This window comes from Diorhabda carinulata, chromosome 1, assembly GCF_026250575.1.
Source record: "Diorhabda carinulata isolate Delta chromosome 1, icDioCari1.1, whole genome shotgun sequence".
Classification (NCBI taxonomy): Eukaryota; Metazoa; Arthropoda; class Insecta; order Coleoptera; family Chrysomelidae; genus Diorhabda; species Diorhabda carinulata.
Genome location: NC_079460.1, coordinates 13,350,202 through 13,375,895, shown reverse-complemented (window position 1 = coordinate 13,375,895; position 25,694 = coordinate 13,350,202). Strand labels below are relative to the sequence as shown.

Genomic DNA, 25,694 nt, shown 5'->3' with positions numbered 1-25,694 from the left:
TTGATTCGAAATTTTGTCAACAAACTAGCAATGAACCTTACTAATTTACTTTCTAGCTTTAAATTTTGTATTTACAAGAATGGTTATCGATATTCTTAAACCTACCGAAGAGAATTATTTTCAGGTGGACCATTCTACGGTTCAAATTTATCACTAGCTGCGGACGTTGAATTTGCGAGGAAAGGAATTATATCTCTAGAGGACAATGCAATCTAGTATATACCAATATGGTTACTAGTAAGCAGTGAAATAATAAGAAAAATAAGAACTCTGAAATCAGCTCAGAAAAACTATGAAATCTCATTAAGTTCAAAGTAAGCACAAATGTAAATTTAGACAAATAAATCGAAATAATTATGATAAATTCCCACACGTCAATTTTATAGTTTGTGGTTAAAGCACAATTTTGAAGCTCATGGAGGATTTATCTATGCATGGAGCCCAAACATTTATCTGGTGTTTGAGGGCGAAAGGAAAAAACAACTGTGCTCGACGCACAGATCTTAGAAACGATAATTTAGAACAAGGGTATGAAGTATTGCACACTCATATGGTCGATTGGGAGTTCAAATTGTGTAATTGGAAAAGAACTATTAGTAGTTCAGGTTGAGTTCCCCAAGTCGACCACAGATCACCTATATTTAGATAGATCACGACAATGTTATTTGTTATAACCAAATTGACGTCAACTGGGACCTGAACTTGACATCTTTATAAAATACTGGCAAATTTAATTTTATTATTTTTATTTGAATTATATGAAGGTAGTTCATACTGCTACCTCAGAGCATTCTATTCCTATCTAAGGCTCTGAACCTAAATTTAAAAAAATGAATCAACCATTTGTGTGAAACGTAAATAGGGGGTTTGTGGTTCGAACAAATCACATTGATGTGATCCATCTAAATCTTGTAATAAGCAAGCAAAAGAGATTAAAACCTATTACAGGAAAACTGTCAAAAATTGAGGTCTTGCGGCCTAAAGTTCTATTTGAAAATTCTCTCACACGAGATTCAGTTAAATTGAGGCAAAATTTCAACATCCACAACAATTTTATCATAATATTTGGAGTAAAAAATAATTTTTCCGACCATTTTTTTAGCAAATCTCAAAGAACCCTTAGGTACAACAATCGAAGCTAATGCGACTCATTACTATGATTATTAATATGAAGTATATTCGAGAAGAAAATAATATCCAGTATGTACAAAGAGAGGCAACAGTCATATATCTCCCAACCCTTGTCTACATTTTGTCAATCTTCTTTTAGGCCACAATGGCAATCCTCTCAATAAAGACTGTTTCCTCAAATTCCAATTATTACAAATCCAAGATTATTATCCCCTTAACGATATTTCATAAACAAATTAGTTTTTAGCAAACCTTAAAGACCACAAAACGTTTGAGCAAATACACATCAATTAAGATGTAACACAAATGCATACATTGAATAGAAATACAAATTCCTAAACCCAGACTTATGAGTATACCACGCAGCCTTCCAGTTAAACGTTAAATTTCCATAATTTCAATAAATTAAACCGAATACATAAGCAAAATGAACAAAAATTCACTAAAAATGCTAATTATAATACTGAAAATTATTATGAAGAAAATTTTCAATTCAAATCCGAATCTAAATTCAAAGAATGGAAAGTAATATTTTTTCTGATAAAATAAAATAACCATTTATTGCCATTGGAATTCAATAATTAAAACTTATAGATACTAGTTCAACAAAATCATTTTTAAATCCTGAACACGAACCGTTCATAGTTATCTGAGATTTCAAACCCATTCTGAAGAATACTGTGTTCAGGCTTTATAAGATTTAAAACTAATCTTAATTAAGTTTGCGCTTTCATAATATTTTTGATGGACTAATAAGATGATTCGCTACTTGATAGCACGTCTCGATTTTCCAAAATACGTATTAATAAACAAAAATTCTGTGCAACTAATAATTAAATGTTATCAACCAGATTCTATTCAGATAGATCCATATTCAATAAACCCCATTTTTCCACCTGAGAAAATTAAGAAACAATATTTTTACCAAATACAAAATATTTGGTGCATATTTACGAAAAATGTTAGCCGAAAAACATGGAATGGCAAGGGTCCAATTAAGGAGAGTAACGAAGTATATGTCAATGACACTGACGCACTAAATTCAAAGTAACCTTTTAAATTAAAAAGATTATCTACTACCATGTGATCAAATTTGATCAGGCCTGACAAAAAACACATTTGTACATATAGGAAGCGTATCAACGCTTAATCCAATTGTCCATACTTGTGAGCTCCGGTTGGCAGGGCCGGATTTAGCTAGGGGCTTGGGGGGGCTATAGCCCCAGGCCCCAGGTCCAAGAGGGCCCCATTATTTGGAAATCATTCTGTATTTTTTGATGTGTTGATACCACAAATCTATCGTATTGATATTATTTTGTGAATTTTTCCGGGTTTTCGAATTCCTTAAGGGGGCCCCGTCATTATTTTAGCCCCAGGCCCTTTAATCCGGCCCTTATAAATCTTAATCCGGCCCTGCCGGTTGGGATGACCTTTAGTATCTTAAGCTTCTTATGGTTTCATGAAACGTAGTTAGAAGCGAGTTTTGGAGTTTAGAAAAGAGAAAATTGTCAAATCTGGCAAATACGGCGGCTAATGGGCCAAGAACTTACAATAATGCGCATTATCGTGGTGACATCATTTGTCGGCTCACAAATCAGGTAACGACGAAGTGCTTGACGTAGATGCCTCAAAGCGCCAAAACCACACACCACCAACCACACCACCTAATCGCAGAAAATAATGAGCATCATCTTCATTTTCCATAGAGTTTGATATAGTTTTTTTGGTTTCGGCTCCTTTTTGGAGCACTATTCGCTAGATTTTTGTGCAGTTTCGGCATTATATTCATAAACCCACGTCTCTTTACCAGTTATTATGCATGAATGTAGGGTTCTCAGCTACGTTGCTAAAAATGTTACCGATTGGATTTAAGTGTATATTTTATTGGCCCCATAAACCTCGTACCTTTGAAAATCGAATAAAACAGAATTAAATCAACACAACACCTAGATATCGTCATATAGACAAAGAAAAAGTTCAGAACAAATTGGATCAGTGTTGAACCTGGAATTAAGACATACGTCATTCACCGTGAACATCACCATTTTGGCTAGTACCAAAAAAAAACGTTTCAGGTAAAAGTAAATGAAGAATTGTAGTAGATTATCGAAAGTTGATCAGAAAAACTATAGATGACAAATATCCCATACCGAACATATCCGATCAATCAGGCAAATTAATCAGATATCAATATTTTACAACACTCGATTTAGCCAGTGGCATTGGGAAACTAAGATCTAGTTAATCCGAACATAATTTAAATTATCAGAAAATAAACCAGATTCCGTTCAAGGCTGTTTCGTCTGGGTTAGGATCCACCTAATACGTGATCTAACTTTTTAATAAAATCTAGTGTATTGAATGCTTGTTTTGAATAAAACACGTGATGTAACAAACAATTTTATTTGGTTTTAATTCAAATACATCATAGATAAATAAATGACAGATTAATATTGCACATGATTAAAAAAATGCCTATGTTAAAAATGGACGTAATTTGCAGAATAAAATGAAATAATTATGTGCAAATGATACAGCTAACATTAAGATGATGTCATACAACAAAATATGGCTATATATATACATATGTAGCTGGCTTTACCGTCCATTTAAAATCGAGGCTCAAAATTCAATGACTTAACATTAATTAACTAAAAGTATGATGACGAGAATATTTCCAATATAAAACAAATGTCAATGACATCAACTAAAACAATGACTATACCACGACCAAGAATATTTTTTTATTGGTGGTAGTTTTTAATTCACAACTTTTTTAACATATAAGAAGCAGTAACAGTACTCAAGTGCAGTGACACAAAAGCTATCAAAGAGATATCGTAAAAGGGGTTGAGAATAATAAGAAGGCACAAAGCAGCGGTAACCATTATCTGGTTAGTAAAAACGTGCCACCTAGTGTAAGGTGTAGAATGGCGTTATACCCTGTAATTATTAAAAATAAAACACTATCTCAAACTACGAGCCTCTACGTTTGTGAAACAAAACTTGTCAATCAAACTTATAACATTGTGAAATACTCATAAATATGCCAATCATGTCAAATTCAGTATTATTGAAAATTATACAATCGTTTATACGAGTATTTAGAAACTATTCTGTTTAATAGATAGAACATAAAATAACAGAGATATAAAGTTAAAATATTTGGGTACATAACAACTAGTCAATGATTTTTATTCACAACTACCATAAAAATATTGACACTAAAATATTTTTATCATATGCCTTTTCATTTTTAAAGAAAATTAACTAACAGATCTAAATACTATATATAATTACTTGAATTTCATAATTTAATTTCAACTTAACTCAAATCTTCTATCAATTTTTTCTCTTTTAATCGCATATAAAATCTCTTATAATACTTCCTAGAATCAATTGACTCAATCAATCATTTTCACAACTATATGTATTTTTGAAATCTAAGGCCACTTTCATGATCAATTGAAACCACTATATTATCATAGTTTCCTTTTAAATAAGGCATTTTAATTTTTCAAGCGATAGAGAATAGTCCTTTCCATTTCTTCGTACAAACTTAGAAAATCATAAAAGTGTAGTTTCTATGGAATATTTTCCGAAAATACAGAATAGTTATTTACAACAGTATTAACTGCCCTTATGCTTAGGAGTTAGGATTTTTTGTATCAAGCCTACTCTTCTTTAATATTAATATTAATATTTTAGTAATATAAACCACAAAACAAATATTTAAAGCAGAACTATATGGAGAGCTTGTAAAAATTTTCCATTATATTCGACTTATTTGTACAAAATATCTTCATATATATTGTACAAATAAAGAATAATAAATTGAATTGAAATAAACATGAAATTGTATAACAAATTTCTTGTACACAAAAAACAACTGGAAAAATTATTTTTAATCGCTTGAAAGAAAGAAAATTGTTTTCAAAGTAGAATGAAATGAGAAACTTTTTATCAATTTGATCCTTGGCAGTTTATTAGAAATTCATTATAAATGATAAATTTAAATAAAGGCAGGAAGACTTGAACAGAATATGAAAAGAAACATGAATATATCAACCTTCCACCAATTCTGTTATCACAAGCAAAACCGAAGCTTTATAACTAATACACCAAGATAACCAACTTTTAATCTACTCCATTTTTCCCACCTTTCTTAATTTTTTTTACATCTCTTATATTCATTCTAAGCTTTTTTTGGTCTGGCCATTCATTGTTCTTTACTACTCATTCAAGTAATTTTTTCCATTCCATTCTTACTATGTGTTTAGTTCAATTGCGTTATTTGCTCGTTTAATATTGTTATATATCACTCACAATCTCATTGTTATTTCCATCCCATTTGATTCAATTCAACTACACTACTCATACATCAATTTTAATAGTAACTTAATTTTTTCAATTACACAAAAACTTGAGGGGTATCTCATTTTTTCTACATTATATAATAAATCAAAACAATATGGACACAATGATCTATTTTGATGCAAAACTCTTCATTTGGAGCATATGATAAACAATCCCTAGAACTTTTTGAACGGGATAAATTTCAAATATCTTTTTTTACCGGCAATACGATTCAAAATGACCGTTTATTCCAAAAATCTAGCTTATACTTTATTGGGTAGACGCACTTTTGCATTTCCAATCAATTAATATAACTAATGATAAAACAAATCAATTGTTTGGCTTTGTAGAATTAATCAGAAAAAAATATATTTATAACAAAATATCGAAAAATAATGCGTCTGTAAATTGAGGATTAATTATGAATCGTACATTTGATAAGATTGGTGTGAAGGTTTTGTATTTAATGATTGCAATTCTTCATTATGAATCTGGTCTTATATAATTTTCACTTGAGATAAAATTGAACTTGATCGTCCAGGATTTAAATTAACCTGTCAACACATGCACATTCATCGTTTGGGAATGCATATATGTTTTAAATAACTTTGTCATTTGTTGAGATGATATGAAAAAGCGGATTGAAAACATGATTATTTAACACATAATCACTCATTCACGTAAACAGCAAATGGAAGAGCAAAGTTGTTTTTTTCCACCCAAACAATAATATGGTATAACTAATATTATCTGCAAATATAATTTAAAATGTTAGAGAAAGCTTAATTATTACAGATTGTAGATTATTAAGAACCACTGGGGTAGAGTAGCACTACAATAATGTCCAGTTCTTCAGTCATTCACCACAGATATACAATTACTTTTCCCCTAAAAGTGTGACATTGGTCGACTTTCGCAGTTTCTTTGAGTGCAAGGTATTTGATTTTGTCTTTAGATTCTCAAAGCTGTACATGAGATGACATGATCACAGTTGGTGTTTTTAATTTGTATCCCTATGGGAGGGAGCCATTACCACGCCTTATCAGAAAACTAAAGCTCAAATTTTCTAATATAGTTTAATTTAATTTGAAATCATTCAAGACTACTATTTCTCATAAATGTCAACGGATATTGTTACAATTTTTACCACAAAGCGTGATCGGTGAGAAGGTGGGGTGAGTAGCTGCCTGACATAACTGGAATAGATACTAGCTGTCAACATATCCTCTTTTAACTAGCTCAGAGATGCAAAATAATATAATTTCATTTTTATTTGATATTCTTTAAAATACTCAGCACATTTTATTTGATATTCATATGATAAACTAATTGCAAAAAATTACTCCTTTCAAGTGATGTGGAACTATACATTGCCACTTCATCTTTTTTATTGCAGAAACGATCGCAAGAATAGTAGTTTGAGATAGATATTACCGCAGCCGCTGTCAAACATTGGATATGAACATCGAAAAATGACTAATACAAGCCATTCATTATGTACTACACAAAAGATACGTACATACTGTCGAGGCACTGTGAGTAAGGCAATCCTACAATAGTTTAGTGGAAATAGGGTCAATTCATCTTTGCTGAAATACCAAGGACGATTTTTAAAAATATCCCAGTTCAAAAAAATATTTTGCATACTTTTCGTAGTTCGACCTAAAGCCTATTCGTTATCACAAGGATTTTTAATATTAATTAAACAAATGTACTTCAAACCTAGCACGATGATTTTAATATGAAACTCAATGGCACTAACGATTATTAGCTTACCTCAATATACAAGTTAAATTTAGTAAATTATAGAGAAACTAACAAAATTGAAGATATAATATTACTGGAAACTCTCAAAAGCAATATTGGATCTATGTATTTCATAATTTAGTAGAAACAATGCTCATTTACTATGGTAAAACTAGAAATGATCAAAAAATGCAAACTACATGTAAGATAATTTGAAAATGTGAATTAAAGAAAAATTATCTTATTACTTCAATATTTTTGATTCCGAAAATTAATCTTCGAACTATACTACTTTAAATTATAATAAATGTTTGATTGGTATAAAAATTGTGAATGAACTCAAAATAGCCCTATGTAGTTTCTAACATAATTGGTCGAAGGACGGGACGTTGGTCTTTCTCTGATAAAGTAAAATCTTCTATCTCTCAGATATATTGCAAATGTTATTAAGTATTTTCCAATATTTTGCATTTTCACATAGCATACATGAGTTGAATTGAAAAATATGTTAAAATATTGGATATTTCACAAAAATATAGGCAGGCAAATGAACGGACTAAGAAAAGAATGCAATCATCTATAATAAAATTTTATACTATGTGCAAGATTTGTGCACACAACAGTAGTAAAATATATATTATATGTATAATATAATAAAAATTTTATCATTCATATTTATTTATATTTTTTATTTTGTGTTAGGTCAATATACAGAATAGATGTACTTTGAAACCACAAACAAATTGAAAGGCTACAGCAATGAACACTCTAGGTTCCTCGGGAAAGCAGTACTGTACATACAGTGAACATCATGGTGTGGAGGAGGCACGGATAATACTCTCAGATAAATAAGTTGAAAAATTATATATATTAGACTTCGCAAATATTAGATAAAATTGGTGTAAAAATATTTAGGAACTAGACATGAAAAACAACAAATGAATGCTTGTTCTGACTAAGTTTTCTTACAAATATTATTCGAGTTATGGTTTACACCTTTTGATATAGATGTCTTACATAATACAGTTATAACTTTGAAATATATTTTGTAAGGAAACTAATGATTAAAATGTGTCAGATATATTCATATTACACCTTGCAAGTCTAATATGATTATGGGGTTGTGGAAATAAAATTCCAAAGTATATTCCCTTCGATATTTATTCCAAGATTTCAAATAACTATATTTTTCCTCGTGAACTGTATTTATGGTCATAATTATAAAACAAAAATATATAATTGATGTAATTTCAAATGTTTTCAGTTATTTGATATACACCATGTTCGTATTTTCATTCTATATTTATGATGAAATTATTTGAAAGTTTGGATTATATTAGAAGGAATACATTTGGGATTTTATTGTCACAACCTCACAATAATTATATACATAATATATATATATATATATATATATATATATATATATATATATATATATACATCCTTATTGGAAATTATCCGCGTAGCTGGGACACACCACATCAACAGCCAGTAAGTGTATAGTACATTTGATTGTAAATATAACAAAAACAGTATTGTTACAATTGTAGCTTTACATTTGAGAAAGTGCTAATGTGATACTAATGAGAAATTTAATTTTTTCCGTTTTTTTAATAAAAAATTTCAAACATCTATATAACAATAAAACTTTATACCTTTTAAGACCGAATTGGCACAAATGGAATATAAAATATTGAAAACTATACAATATAGACAACATTAATCTGGCAACAATGTAAACTTCAATATATAACACTGATGTGAACATTTGTATTCAATATGGCACAGCTTTACTTTTTATAAAAAACAATTAGTACATTGCTACCAACAATATACATATGATGATACCTTTTTTTAGAATTATCGTTCTAATCAAATATTTAAAAAACTACACTTCCAAAAGTATTACACCCCCTATTATCTAATATGGAAAAACTTTAAGGACTAGGATATAAAAAAATGAATGAATAAAGCAGATATCGCAAGGTAATCCCTTAAAAAAATGGAAAGTGGAAAACTAAAAGCAATGTAAAAATTTAAAATTCGTACAACATTAAATTCAAAAAAACCAGACAAATTAAATCAACATTGAATTAGTAATATGTGTTCCCCATTGCATATAATCGCAGCAACTTGTATTTGCAATGTTTGGTAATGTTCCTTAACTCTTCAATAGCTGCATTTAGAAGGTCTTCGGCATTCGCTGGTGAATTGCTTCGCCTAAAAAAGACTCTTAGTCTATAAGCACACAATGTTGAATGCGATTCATTTGATGATATTGTCGGCCAGTCTAACTTTCTGAAGTTTGCACTTCCCAATACTTCCCTTACTACTAGAGTGATTTGATTAATAATAAAAATGTTCACTTATAAGGAAAGAATCATAAGGTCTATTATATTTTGCAGATAATTTTGCCAAATATTGTCCCTGATATGTGCATTGATTATGTTTTTCAACTGTACATTACACCCTCTCAGAAGATTTCTGTTTCACTCAAGAAGAATAAAATTTGAACAGCATCTAGTCTATATTCACGCCCTGGTTCTCTTAAAACTCTTATTCAATAATTATCAGTCAACATACCAATTCTTGCCTTATCTATGGAAAGGCTGTATCCCCATTGGGCTAGTAACAAGTTTTTGAGAGCCTGCACCTACTGTAGCTGAGTGAGTGGACTAGGAAGTATTAAAGAGAGGCAGTTAAGATAAAAACACTGGAAATAATCCGGTAGTGAATCCTCTGATACTTCTCAGTTCAAAAAAGGTCATAAATCGATTTTTACGAGCTGATTGGATTATGTATTGATCTTGTCTTTCTGTGGAAATACAAGGATGGTCATTTCGATGCCCGCTCGCCACTGCTTCTGTTTCTTTAAAATGTATAAATAATTATAAAATTTACGTCGAAAAAAAATACCAGCGGTGTGTAAAATTTTTGAAAGTGTGTTTATCTAACCTTATAGGCTATGTGAAACCATTTGTAAATGTGAATTATCGGCAACTCCTATAAATTGTTGAGAGTTTATAGTTTATAAAATACCTGCCATTGTTCAAACGAAGAAGAAGATTGTATTAAGTTTAGCCATGAGCAAAAGTTCAAGAAAGAGGATAGTCTCAGAATTATTTAGAATTAACTTATGATACCAAAGACAAAGTATCATAAAGAAAAAAGAGCTGTTCTATGAATAGAATACACATCTTACATTAACACCGTGATATGGGGTGCATTACAGCAAATAATTTCAAAATTTGAATAGATAGGACATTGAAAAAGTTTTCTAACGTTTTCTTCTGTGCTCATGGAACAAATTTTCTGTCTCTTTTCTTGCGACCTAAAACTACGGCCCTGGTCAATTTATGTTTAGAAATGAATTGTTTTTAATATTGTTTCTATTGACGTTTTTTGTTTAATTTTCGCTATACTCTATTTATTATCTGCAAAGATTTCCATCAAAATTTTTTCATTAGTAATATTTTTTTCAAAATATGCACAAATTGCAGATGATTTTTTTTACTTTTAGTAAAATTATCTGAACAGTTGACTTAAATAAATAGATCGCAAAACGATTTTCAACCTTGAGATCGGTAGTTTTTGGTAGAGTAATCGGTAGAGCTTCAGGTTTTTCACTTATAAATGAGATGGAATATATGAAACAAATAGTATAGATTATATAGAGATATACTACTTTTGTTAAACATCGATGAAAATAATAAACAGAAAAAATTAACGTTCTCAGAGGGACACAAAAAGTGAATATTGTACTAACCACAGCTAAATTTCAATATCTTTGTTGCGTGATCGCAGACTGATATTCAACACTTTTAACAACAAATATAAATGATCTTTGGTTTTTGTTTACAAATGTACAATTTCTACTGCTCTATTAGAATGGGGAAAGCACCAATACAACACAACAAATACATTGTTATATAACAAAAGAAGTGTCCTGCATAGTACAAACAGCTCCAGATAAAAGTCTAACCAACATAAATAAGTCCAAAGTTGAGATAAATACATTTTTTGTAGTATCAACGAATGAAAATATTAATAACAATTCCTAAAAAGACCAGGCACTTGTTAGCAGCAGGTAAAAAAATTTCCATCTATGTCCATCTACTGTGGAGAAGATGTCTGGTCTTTCAAATATAATTTCTTATCACTATTACCTATTTTACAAAAGTTTTCTTGTTCAATAACTACATTCAGTAAACTTAAAAGTTAGAGATTTACTGTTTATGAATTATACAATGTAAAGTATTTAAACAATGAAAATGGTCTAACAATATGGTAATTAACACATGCTTATGAACAATATAAATATCACAATGAACTATCTACTGTTGTATATTGTTTGTCTTTTGTTTTGAAAATACTTAACCCCAGGACACCAAAGTATCTTTATGCTTACTGATTCATTCACTTGGAGCACTTGACTAGCAAGCAGAAACTAAATAATTAATGGAAATTAAGGTACTTCACGAATGTAAATTATATAGAAGTATTGGGTAACATTTTGCTGTTACTTTACACTGTAGTAAAACTACAAACATGATTCTTGAGTACAAAATGCCTTGATTACGTGAAATGTTAAGGCATATTTAAAATTTTAATAGACAGTATAAAATTTTAAGGCAACTATGGAAGGACCAGCAGTCTTTATAACATTGTTTCTACTCTGTGAATAGTTTCATGTATTTATCTCATCTTTTTTGAGAAGTTAGAAGACAACTTTTTCATCTGCTCTGTATGTTGTTAGTGGCTGCATCCTCACTAATATAACAAGTGTACATTTTAAATATTCTATTTTTCTAAAAACATTTATAAAAAAGACACTAACAATTACATGAAAATAATGGCACTATATATAGATATATCATCTCTTTCAAATAAGAACAAAATGTTAGTTTTATATAGGGTGCACTGTTAAACATTTATTTTATACACTGGCATTTTTTATGCACTTCAATCATCTTTTTCAGATCAAATCATACAATTTGATGGGTATTAATGAGTTTAACTCGTACTCATTGCACTTAATTTATCTGTAATGGCCATAAACCAAGACAAAAATCATTAGACATTTAGTACTTTCTAGAAAATTGTTCCTTGGTGAAATTTGTATCTGACAAAACCAACTCACCTATACAATAAGGGATTGTACTCCCATCCAAAAACATTTTAAAAAATTGGTTATTTTTACAAAGAATTCGCAGTAGGTGGAATAGGACATAAAATAGATATAGATATACAGAAAAGAACTATCTTATTGTATAATAAAAAATATCGAAGATACTCTAATCCTTTCTTTTCCTGAATTTAAAAAATTGATTTTTGTCAAGTTCATGAATCTGTTAGTCATTGAAGATAGGAATAAACAATATTAAAGTATAGTATCCTATTTTATTTGAAAGGAGTTTTAATAGTGCACCCTGTATCTGTTTTACTTAATGTATGAAACTCAATATATTTTTTATGATAGTAGTAATGTGAAAAAAGTTGTTACAATGAAATGACATTTCAATGAGGTAATAATATGAAACCAATTAAATATAACAACTTAATATTAACCAATTCACTGTTAAAAGTCTATAAACTAAACATTGCAAAAACACAAAAATATACTGGACTTCCATACATTATTTTTTTGTGGTGAAAATGTTGAAAACATTTTTAAAGAATATACATATTCCAGTTATGTACGTGTTATTATATACATACACATAATAAAGTACTAACAATCGAAACAGTTCAAATTAAAATAGATAATTAAAAGTTATCAGCTTAAAGAATTGTTTCTCTCTACATTATAATAAGTGTCTGTCAAAAGTTCAGTTTATCATATTCATTTTTTTAAATTCTAATCTGAGGAATCCATAAAAAAATTCTGTAAATAATAAAATTATGTAATTTTCTTGCATGATTTAGATTCATACTGTAATCAATCCAGGAAATATTTAGGGGAAATATTATTACATATCTTCAATACCTAAATATACCGCATGCATCATCATACTCCATTAACTCAAATGAAACTTGTTTGTTTTGTTACCAGTTGATATACTATACTTTCTTCAAATATGTATTATAAATATCGTTCATCAGCCTTTAGCAACTCCATTTCCAATTTTCTTACATTAATTTTTTCTAACTGCTACAACAATTTAATAGATCCCATATGTAATGTTTATAGTCAAACAAGATTTTTGACTTTGAAGAAGCTTTCTAAAAGGTATGTTAATATGTTATTTTATTAAAATTGATAAATAAAAAAACGAGAGAAAGAATTCTAAAGCATGTTCTGAAAGCATAAATAAAAAAAATATAGAAAGATGAATTTCATTTCCCAGTCCAATAACAAATTGGTGGCGAAAAAAATTTTTTTGCACCATGTGGTACACATGTTATTTTGAATCGAGAGTACAGTACTTTACTGATGCTTAACCTCAGTACACACACATTTCATTCTTTGTAAAAATCTTATATTCTTTTTACAAAATTTATCTGTTCACTTACAAAGTTTCCGCAGTTCAGTAATAATAATAATAGCTCTACAAGACTCGTAGTTTATCACATGGATGATAATTGGCAATTTAAACAGTAACACTATGTTTACAATCATCCACAATTATGTATCACTATGGCACTTAGTGTCCTACGTAGTTGAGAACAAATTATAGTGACTGCTCTAGGATGGCCAGTCTGTAAGTCTGGGCCGCTTATGCATCTGTACAGAATCACTGTATTCTGTACCGCTACTCGCAGCTCCGGTAGGTGAGGGGAGATTGGTAGGGGTCACACTGCCCGGCGTTGGTGTTATTTGTCCAGCAGAACTAGGCCGAGGGTGATGGCTACAAACAGATAATCAGTTAAGGAATAGCTCAACTCAATTTTCAACTCTTACTGTGAAAAATATATTAATTATATCAAATAATTGTGATTTATAAAAAGGAGTAGTTGATAGATCTGCGCAGAGAAAAGAAGAATTGAGTTAATACTTGTGCAACTATAAAATACTACAAATAAACGTGTTTTACACTGTTGGATATAGAAAACTCTTATCATTTATTTAAATAGCATTATCGCTCACCTGTGAGTCAAATTCAAAGTTTGAACATGTGAATGGTGGACGGCTGTACTCAAATGTGGATGATGCTCTCTTGGAGGGGAAATTGGTTCGCTCTTAATTTTAACAGGAAGTGGTGATGATGATGTGGGTGGTGGAGTACTACTGGAAACTGCAAGGTGCGGTAGGCATGGAGTGTTATGTGTTAAAGAAGTAGGTATCTGGTGGTTCCAAGACATTGACGCCAGTCCGATGTCTGAACCCATACTGAAATCTTGCGCTCCAAATGATGTCAAGGAACTGGGATAACTTGATAACCCAGAAGTCTACAATGATTCAATATATAAGGAAATTATTCGCAAAATATAATACACATAGGTTGTACTAAGAATATATTCTCATATTTCGTTATTTCAACAGATATAACTAGAAAATATGAATACACCCAGTTCCCTATTTCTTCAAATTTAACCAAACTTGCCTTTTCAAGTTAAGTAAATTTTTTGTTCAGAATTTCTTATATTTGTCTGGTCTTTACCATTTGATTTTTAGTTTATTAATCAATTGTTTCATAATTTTTGTACAAAGCTAAGCTAGTTTTTTTTATTATCATACAAAGAATTATAACTTACTTCTGTATATGAAACTTCGTCCGTTGTAATACTTGGTCCTAGAGGCGTGGGTATAACTACTCGTAAATTTGATCTTGGTCCTGGTGAGTGTTGCTTTGGATGTTGCTTAGATGTGCTGAGTCCAGGACCTGGAGAAGGTCCAGGAGAAGGTGATCCACCCATTGGAGATGCTGAATTTGGATATCCATTACTCATTTCCAGCATTCCTCCACTTGGATACACAGAGTCTGTTTCTGAAGAAGACGGTCGAGGACTGATACTAGTATGAGCCATCTGTGGACTAGATTGTAGGAGACCAGTATCACTGTAACTTATATTTACAGGTACGGAAACTGGCTGGGAATAATTTGATGAGCTCATACTACCCTATAAACATAACTCATATAAGAAAAATAATTATTTTTTCATTTCAGAAACAAGTAAACATAATATTCATAGATCAGGGAATATCCATGAAATGATATTCTATTAGAACCTCTACAGCAATGCTGATAATTACAGAAATTTCAGTGTATAGAATGAATATTAGAAGTGTATATTTGCAACTAAGACTAAAGTTCTCATTCGGTGAACATGATTGGGACCATTGATGAACGAATAAATTCATTTGTTGAAAAGATGTTATTAAACATTATTACTCTACAATTATTACATCAGTACATTTTATTTGATCATTTTTTTGGTTCTATTAATATATTTTTGACTTAGAGAGTCGTTTACTGCATCAATTCAGGAGAAAATATCCAAGAACAAATAATATCAAAAATATTGGTAGAATTGTTTTTTGTTTTAATTTGAAAAATAATTACCCTTTGTCCATTCATTTGACTTCTTTGTAACATAATCTGAAAATCTTCATCTATTTTACTGTACTTGGCTTCAGTACGAGGTGTCAATTGGTATTCGGTCTCAGGTTCAGGGCTGTCAGGACTCATCACTCCGTTTTTATGCTCCTTCTTATTAAGTGCCTGCAAGTGTCAGTGGACCAGCTCATGGAGTAATACCTTGGGGTTAGCACACATACGCCACACATTCTAATTAGGTGAGTATCCACAAATAAAAGTTTTCGATTTTGTTATTTACATACAGGGTAAGTTTACAGTATGGCATCGATTGATAACAACATTAAAAATGAATTTTTCCTTTCCCAAAAAATACCATATTGCAAGCAAATCATTTCTAAAATTGCAGGTAATTATATTTTATGAAGACTGTCATAAATAAGTTTTATGGATCTTCTGTTTCACACTGAAAATTCTTATTATACAAATGAATGATTGTAAATAATCAATAGATTGTTTGTTTATACCTCCTTACGTGGATACTGTCCCCATAAAAACAATAAAATTCATCTATGTATATTTATTATATATATATATATATATATATATATATATATATATATATATATATGTTTTTTTCAACTTTTTCTCCTTCTTAGACATATTCATATATACTTCGTGATGATTTGTCTTGAGTTCAAGTCTCTTTTCATACAAAAATACAAAAAACCTATAAAATAACAGGTGAAAATTTGACGACGGTTCAACCTACTTCGGTCATATATTTTGATTTTGAACCATAAACAAAACAAATTATTACGAAATATAATATATATATATATATATATATATATATATATATATATATATATATATATATATATATATATATATATATATATATATATATTATAATGTCATTAATCAAAAAGTAATTAATGAATTTTTAGAAATTAAATTTAGAATCATTTAACATTTCAATCCCATAGATGAATCTTTTGTAAACATGTTTAAAACAGTTGTAGTAATCATTGGAAATATATTTTCTATTTTTTATCTATTAATTTTGTTCTTCAACCTTTGTTCAGATTCTGTTTTTAATTATAAATTTTATACTCTATTCCATGATTAAATAGATTTTAAAATTATTTATCCCAATTAAAAAATATAAACAGTTGCAAAAAAAGAACTATGCAAAATTAAGGGTAAACTTATTTTGGAATAAGTAGATTCCAGACTGTACATTTGCGACGGCTTGGTCAGATTTACAGTTTCTATGATGTTGGTTGAAAAGATCCATATGTGTTCAGTGTGTAGTTGATAATACCCTAATCGATACTGATATTCTCAGCACAATAATAGAATCATCGATAATTCGATTGTTTACTCTTGGGATTTTTCTGTCGATTCAATGTCAACTCTTCTACTAATCCATCTTCTGCGAAATGTCATTTCTAATTAGAGCCGAACGTTAGCACCGAAATGAGCTAGATCTCCTTAAGATGAAGCCCTATTCTATTAAAATTTGTTATACACAATTTGTTGTTGAAATTTCAATCATGCGACATGCAAGATAGTTCATCTAAGAATCATTTTCCAAAATAAGCTTATTGCTAAATATATCTAAAGATTTGTCAAATATAGGTACACATATGAAGTGTGTGGAATATTTTTCATTTTCAGATATTCTGCCCTTAAAATTTTCGGACATACAATTCACGTTAAATTTACACACCATTTTGATACAGGAAGAATTATTTGGTTTGATAAACAATTTACACATAGCAAAAAACAATAGAAATGAATTAATATTTTTCGAACTAATCTGATATCAAAGGAGAAGTACATTTACATTTATTTATTCCACATCCATGATAAAATTACAACTGTAGCATATCTACCACACAACTAGCAAATCTAATTTATGTTAGAATTTTTCAAAACTTAAGCAACAACTCGTGTGAATAACAGGCAATGCAGCAAATCGATAACATATTATCAAAAAAAGCATAAAAATAAGTATAAATGTTAGATTAGAAAAAGTTAGTCAATCATCCAATAAAAAAAATATTTGACCCGAATACATTTTTGACAAGGCAGTTTGATTTTTAATTGATAACTTTTTGTAGCAGTAGTAGTTTTGTGAAATTACAGCTAATAATTGAACACAAAAAATAGAATATTACTTTTATTTGAAGTAGAAGTACATACAATATTCAGTTATAAATTTTAATACTGTTATACATCTATAAAATACTAGAATTCTAGCTTATTAACGTTTTCTTCAACTATTTAAAATTTGTATATATGAATATAGTGGTAATTATAGGTCTGAATAAAATAATAATAAAAACAAACTTTCAGTTTCATTCTTATAAAAAATTGCTGTGAAAGATTTTTCAATGGTGTGATTGTCAGACACAATCAGTTACCCGAGATTTTGTATCAAAAATATTTTTCATGTCAAAATGTATTATACCTATACCAAAACCTTTGAATTGACCAATGCACTCGTATTTTATAACTAAAATAACAATTTTTTTTTCACTTATCATTGAAAAATACTAGTTATCACACTCATCTGCAACTAATGTAACTATAGTGAGTGATATGTCCAACCCAGACACTTTTAATTTCTCAATCTGCTGCTACTTCCAACAATCGCTATTCTCATTTGAACTTTTGGTCTATATTTTAAATCTTAACAGACACTTAATATTGTGATAATGAAGCTAAAAAGCTTCATTGTCATAATTTTATATTATAGTTAATTTTTCTCTCTCTTTGTGCTTTGTGATTCTTTGTTTTATTTTGACTATAGTATTGATACAATAGTTAATAAAATTTTGGACCCTAATTTTCATATTTCTTTTGATTTTGATTTTATAATAAAAACTGTTTCGTGAAACCCTCATTTCGCATTTAATTTAGGTACTATACGTTTATTTAAGCAATGAATTTTGTGCAAGATACCACAGTTAATGTAGTTAAAAATAACAGAATAAATGTTAAAGAAATTGTAAGTTCTTTCTATAACAGTCGAAGTGGTTTCAACTTCCACATGAATATCATATCACGGAAAATTTTTTATCCCAGTGAACAGTTTATATTTACAAACTTATTTACTTTCCTTCGTTGTTTTTTAGAATTGAAGAAACAAAATAGAAAAATAATTAGCTGTTTCTCGTACGTTTCTAATTTTTAATCATTTTAAAACGCATCACTTGACTTATGATGTATATGTATCACTATAACTGGACTTTTATTCGCCATTATGCAGAATAGTATCCACAACTGTCCAATAAAAATAAAGTAGAAACAATTTTCGCCGTGTGAAGCATTTCGAACATCAAGAAGTTTTAACAATTTAGTGATTTTTTCTGTCGTTTTGATAAAAAACTCAACCACATACATAAAAAATACGTTTTTGGACAGCATATAGGTATAAAAAAGATATTTCTATCAAAATGATTAAAGTGATTTTATAATGTGCCCAAAGTGTGCTTTCTAAACTGTTCACATATGTTTCTAATGAGAATTTTAGTTGTTGTTTGGGTAATATAAAACTAATATTTTAAAAACTGCATACAACACAAATGACAAGACTTGTCAAAAACTCGTTCCACAGCCAAAATTTGCGAATAGTAAACTATTTTACTGGACAACAGTTATCAGATTTGCATCAGCCACATATTTAGCAAGTTGCTGCTGGACTTGATGTACCTCGATAATGTTTTTGTTGGTAAGTGACTCATGAGGCTCGTTGTACTCTGTATATTTAAGTAGAACTTTGTCCATGTCCGTACTAGCATATTGGTAGAGCTTGTTACTGCTACTGAAGATTATGAGTGCTATCTCGCAGTCGCATAAAACTGATAACTCATACGCTTTCTTCATGACGCCAAACTTGCGTTTGTTGAAAGTCACCTAAAAAACAATATAAAGTTAATTAACATATTTAAATTTAGTCGTATAGAATCAATAACCAAATTAGACCACAGGCAATATAGACACTTGGTATTAAGAGGGAGTATTTTGAGGTGAGTTAAGAATAAATTTACTTTTAGATTCATCTCTAATTTTGAAATAAAAACGAGCGATTTTTTTTTCATATTCAAAGATATATTTTTATCTAGTTTCCAACATAATTTCCACCAAATTAAGCGCACTTGTCATATTGCCGCCCAATTACCCTATTGAATTGCCTTTGTTTTTTATAAAAACCTCTAAAACCACCGTTTTGACATCGTTGTGGCACTCACCACCCAGAGTTTCGTATGTAAAGAACATGTGGTAGTCACTGGATATTGAATAGGAAATGTATTCTTAACTAAATGCGCTGATCTGATCTGGGTTCGATTAGCCGCATGTGGACGCACAATATTACGAAGTAAAAATATGCCAGCATCAGCAACATCTTCTTTTCCCAAGTTACAGTTCTCACGATTTTTCACACTGATAATTGAACTAGACTTTCAAGAGCGATGTCGAATATCGCCATTTCATAGACTGTTTTGATTTTGGAATAACGTAAGTCCTTCATATTTCATGGCCTGTCAACATTTGCCTTAATAAATAATCATCTTCATATTACTGAAAAAGGAATGTGAAATCACTGCTCATATCCTTGGTTTTGCGCGCCTCTGTCGCTATTTTTACTGCCCAATGTAAACACAACTACCGATAGTTTAATCGGTCAGTTTCAATTTCGTACAGAACACTCAAGGAAACTGATCAGATATTGACGAAATTGTAAAGCGTCTGTACTATTGCTTCTTTCTTTAAATCGTATTGATGTGTTCCTCATTATGCACATTGGCACAGCAATCTTCAAACAACTTAACCCACTTCCGAACTATTTGATCACTCATATTTTCTTCGTACGTTGCAAAGATCTCGAGGTGAATAGAGATCGAAATTGCCAGGATTCTTGATTGGCGGAGACATATTGAAAGGTCACAAGCAACCGTAAGTATAGATGAAAAAATTTGGTACTGGCGTTGTGCGTTGTCGACAGATGTAGATACACAGCCTACAGTATGTGAGAAATTCAGATCGCAAAATTGTTTTCAAAAAGTGCACTTCAAAAGCATATTCGTGGTTTTCGTTGTTCTTCTATCGCCTATATGTTACCCTTAGAATCATTTTGATGGACGCTTAATTTGGTAATCCGATATCCTGATTAATTATTTTCCAACCTCTTATTGATTATATATATAAATTATATATATATATATATATATATATATATATATATATATATATATAAATATGTAAACCATTTTCACTCTATATACTTATTAAAGCTATCACTGATGCACCATAGCGCCTTTGAACTGAATATAAATACCACCATGAACAGTCATGCGTAGTGAGTTTGTTCATCAGACAAATGGCTGATAATAGGGAATAATACATCCGCAACTGTACTCACAAGTTTCCGTATATCAGGGCCATTTCTGAAATTAACCATATTCCATAAAAATATCCATATCCCTCTCAAAAATAAGTCAATGTGTCTCTCTTCTCAACTGTCATGCCCACTTTTGAGGCCTCACACTCATAAAATGATGACACGGGGGGTGAGTGGATTCAGACCTCGTTATCAAAAAACTCTTGAAAATGCAAACCAAAACGTGTGTCGTATTTAAAATGAAAATGTCTCCATATTTTAGTTATTGGGAGAAATTCAGATTGAAATCATCGTACTGTTTGTTTGCATATAATGCTCGTAGCAGCAGTTGCTCTAGAGATAACTCGAGGCAACCCACTGAAAAAGCAACTGCAATATAAAAGTAGATTGTTTTTATAATAAATTATGACGGTCAACCTTATCAAATACACCCGCATCTTAATAATAACAATGTATTGAAAAATCAATACATGAACCTCTCCTGACAGATATCTAAAAATATTAGAAAATTATTTACACCCTCTAAATCTGAATTGGAATCAGCTGTGGTATCAGCAAGAATGAGCCTCACCACACGTTAGTGCGCTTGTAAATAACTTTTTACAGACTTATTTTGAGGACCGCTGGATAGCACACGATGGTCCGCATCAATGGCCTCCCCGTTCACCGGATATCACCTCTTTAGATTTTTTTCGTTGGGGTCGTATTAAAGATGTCGTGTATGCCTCGCTGCTAACTACAAAAGAAGACTGTCAGGAAATAGTTCGGAATGCATTTCGAACTCTTTCACCGCAAGAAATTCGAATGGCCACTCAACACGGGTTTCTAAGAAGAATCCATAAATGTTTGAAAGTTGGAGGGCAACCATTTCGAACATTTACTTTAGTTTAATTTTTAGTTTTGTTCTTCTACTCTTAGTGTAATGTTTTTAAATATTTTTTAATTGACTAAAGTATTTTCATTTTTGATACGTTAATTTTTGTTTTCTCAAGTTTTAGGCATATGAAGTTATATTGAAATTTCGTGCAGATTCCAAAAATTGCATATATGCATATCGATTCAGCTCGTCGTGAAGGACCCTGTACATTTAGAGAAATATATCTTTGACGTTTTAGTACAATTTTGATTTTAATCAAAATATTAGTTGACCTTGTCATTTTTGTTCATTTACTTTCAATAATTTTGAAAATGACTAATAATAATAATAATCAGTTATACATGTTTAAATATAAAAAAAATATAGTATTCAATAGATAATTAAGAGTAATTAAATTTTCTTCCTTTCATCTTCTACTTGAATTTATTAACACTCTGTATATCCATTATAATATTCCACCATCCAACGTTTTGTATCAAATAGCATGTTACTTAGTGGGACATAAAAAAGTTAGACGGAAATGTGATGTGAAGATTTCACACGTGTGATTTGTACCCGTAGCAGTAGAAGTAGTTTTTCGACAAACATCTGGTTGTTGGTTATCATTCTTCAAAACGCTGTGTTGCCAATGTAACCAATTAAATAAATTATAAACGAAATTTCAGAATAATACATTTAATTAAGTGTTGTCGGGATATAATCATATTGGTTTCCGATAAATTGATTAATTCGTTCTCTCTTATATTAATTTATTAATTTCTGTTAGTGAATAAAATATCCAATGTTTTTAAGCCTAAATATTTTTTTAGTCTATATAATAGGCGAAGCTCTCCTTTGACCCATTTTTAGTTCGATCCCTAATACATTATTGGAAAAACTTTTGCAGACCATATTACTTTCAATATAACACTCAGATCAACTTACTTTCACCTAACAATGTAAATTTCAATAGAACATGACGATTAAGTATCTTACTTATTATAGTCGCATTAAACAGTATCATAAGAGCGTTGAGGTGTACGTCGAGAAGTGTTCGAAATGTTTTGAAACAAAGTAGTTATTCTTGATGTAAAGTACAACCGCCTCAAAAAACATTTCCCGAGGACAATATTAAATGGTGGAAATTTTGTGAAGTTATGATGAAAAATCGAAAATAATTTTTTTTTAAACATTGCTCACGGATTATTCAATATTTTATGGACTCAATATCCCCAAAAAATCAACTTTTACAAGTAAATTTTAGAGGACTACATCATGAATCCTTTCTGGGTCAATGAGATTTCAACAGAAAATAAATATTTGAAGCTGCGACAAAATGAAAGTATTTCTCTATCACAGTTCCTGTTAACTTTGAGATTTCATTTTCAACAAGGCGGTTATCCTAATCAGAATATACTTTAAGTTTGAATTATTCATTATTATTATTATTATATATATATAATAATTTAAATCTTGTTTCTAATGTTGATAGTCAAACACTATATAGAGCCATCCTCGCAAATAAATTTATTCTTTATTAACGGCGATTACGGTTCGATTTTACCTAACTGGTAATTGCAATTGGAAATAAGAATGGCGCCAGAGAGCGTCTGCTGGAGAATGTAACCAGTGCAGACGCAGATTGCTGGTTCTACAAATAAGGCTGACACTGCGGCACAGAATTTGGTCCTGTATAGACATAAAATATCACTAACAACGCAAAATCATCTGTTGGGCATCGAGGTTGAGAGCAGTATGTCTTGGCATAGTCACGTGGCCGAATTAACTGTGACAGCTTCATAAAAACTTGAAGCCCTTTTTAAGACAAAAAAGCCATATACTCCGCAACAGCTTCTAATCCTCAGGCATCTACAAACGACAGGCACCACTTGAACTACTCGAGTGTAACAGGGTTTACTCTCTTAATCTTGCTTTTTAGCAACTCTTGCACATTTTGGGTATGATATGGATGGAGTAAATTAATGAAATATTCAAAAGACATCTCAGATGATGGAATTATGAGGATATGTGGGATTTTTACCCATTAAAAACACCCCTCCTTGCTTCTCAACAGACGGTATAACGGAACCATCAGAAGGTATTATTTCATCATACTGCTAGGACTTTTTTGGTCTATCTCCTAAATCTGCTTTTGATTCATTATTTTTGTCACCATATTAAATATAGTTTTACAGACTTTCCAGATGCAATCTTATAGTTTTATATCAATGTCTCTAAAATTATTTTTAGAGATATCGGTATATCACTAATTTAGTTATATTTCTAGGTGGACTTTTTCTGTAGTGTAGTCCAATCCAGATCAGTTCAAATCAGATCTCATACAGATAGATTACGGATCTGGATTTTTTAGACTGTAAGATCTAACATTTTTGAAAACTTGTTTAATATTAAGAAAACCTACCCTACATAGATTTATCTTTGATATTTTCTATTTCATATACTAATCCATATACTTTTTATTATATTGGGATATATTTGAGTTGAGAGTGTCTAAACAGTTTTCAAAAAATCATAAAATCATCATATCTTTAATGCGAAAGGCGAAGTCAATACAATATGAAGCAAATATTCAACATATCTGCATATCCAACTATAGTATAGGTTTATAACAATTTTCAGCAAACATTATTTTAATATATCAAAATTTTCAAAGGAATATATTAAAAGCAAAAGAAAGTATAAACTGAATACAGTAAAATGTTAACGAGTCCTGATTTTACATATAAACCTGCGCCTAATATCGAGAAACAGATATTTCATCCTTAACCTTTAATTTTTTTATATTTAGTCAGACGAGCTATCTTGGAAGTGAAAGCACTGTTTTATATACAAAGACTGCAGGCTAATTGGAAGATCGCCAATTACAAAATGGATGCAAAACACAAAAATTAAAGTAAGAGAAGCATATACAAATTTTCTATGAATTAATATTTTGTTAATATAACGTTTTATAATGGAGAAGGAATGTTTGCGTCTTGACTATCAACTACTAGGGTTATTTGGACTTATATCTTATAATAAAAGCTTGGTGTTTAAATTGTAGCAAATTGCAGAATTTACTTTTATAGTACATTATTAATAATAAGTGTAAATGAGCACACAGAAGAATAGTAAGGGTTTAAATCACTTATTCATTTCTATCTTACTATGGTAAAAATGGTTCCAAAAATATGTACCACGGAATAACAGTGTCAATATACACAATATCAAAGTAATCATTAATCAGCATTTTCAACATTGAAGAATCTAAAATGATGGAGTGAATTTTCGTTCCCTGTAACAATGTCATCAATGAAGTGCTGGCCCTCAGAATGGTAACGCCTAAGAAATGTGAGGTTGTACGAGGATGGTTCCAGAAATACCTGGCCCAACAAAGGAAATACAAAAAATTTTGGAAAATAATATATTTAGTTTTCAGCCATATTCCATTAGTTCGATACCTTTTTTATAATAAGAATCGTCAAGCTCCTCAAGATAGCCATTAACTGCCTACATCATCTCTTCATTGTTGGAAAATCTTTGACCACCAAGCCATTTTTTCAAGTTTGGGAACAACACCAATTAATCTGTGGGGGCTAAATCTGGCGAATAGGGTGCATGAAGTAGCAATTCAAATTTTAGTTCATTAATTTTGGCCATTGCAATAACGTATGTTCGAACTGGTGCATTGTCTTGATGAAACAACACTTTC

At 30.3% G+C, this 25,694-nt stretch overlaps 1 protein-coding gene across 10 annotated transcripts in view; it reads right to left on the bottom strand.

The window, feature by feature from the left end:
• Positions 1–3,518: 3,518 nt before the first annotated feature.
• The window catches only part of LOC130896033 (myocyte-specific enhancer factor 2), a 201,598-nt gene continuing 179,422 nt past the window's right edge, over positions 3,519–25,694 (bottom strand). For 6 of the 10 annotated variants that reach the window (XM_057803782.1, XM_057803817.1, XM_057803828.1 and 3 more), the window contains 5 exons: positions 19,437–19,640; positions 15,741–15,899; positions 14,932–15,297; positions 14,324–14,625; positions 3,519–14,084 (listed from right to left, as the gene is read on the bottom strand). In XM_057803782.1, the coding sequence (XP_057659765.1) occupies positions 13,922–14,084; positions 14,324–14,625; positions 14,932–15,297; positions 15,741–15,899; positions 19,437–19,640 (1,194 nt within the window). In that variant the 3' untranslated portion in view covers positions 3,519–13,921. The remainder of the gene's footprint in view (positions 14,085–14,323; positions 14,626–14,931; positions 15,298–15,740; positions 15,900–19,436; positions 19,641–25,694) is intronic. The other 4 variants (XM_057803836.1, XM_057803845.1, XM_057803854.1 and 1 more) reach the window with 1 other exon arrangement.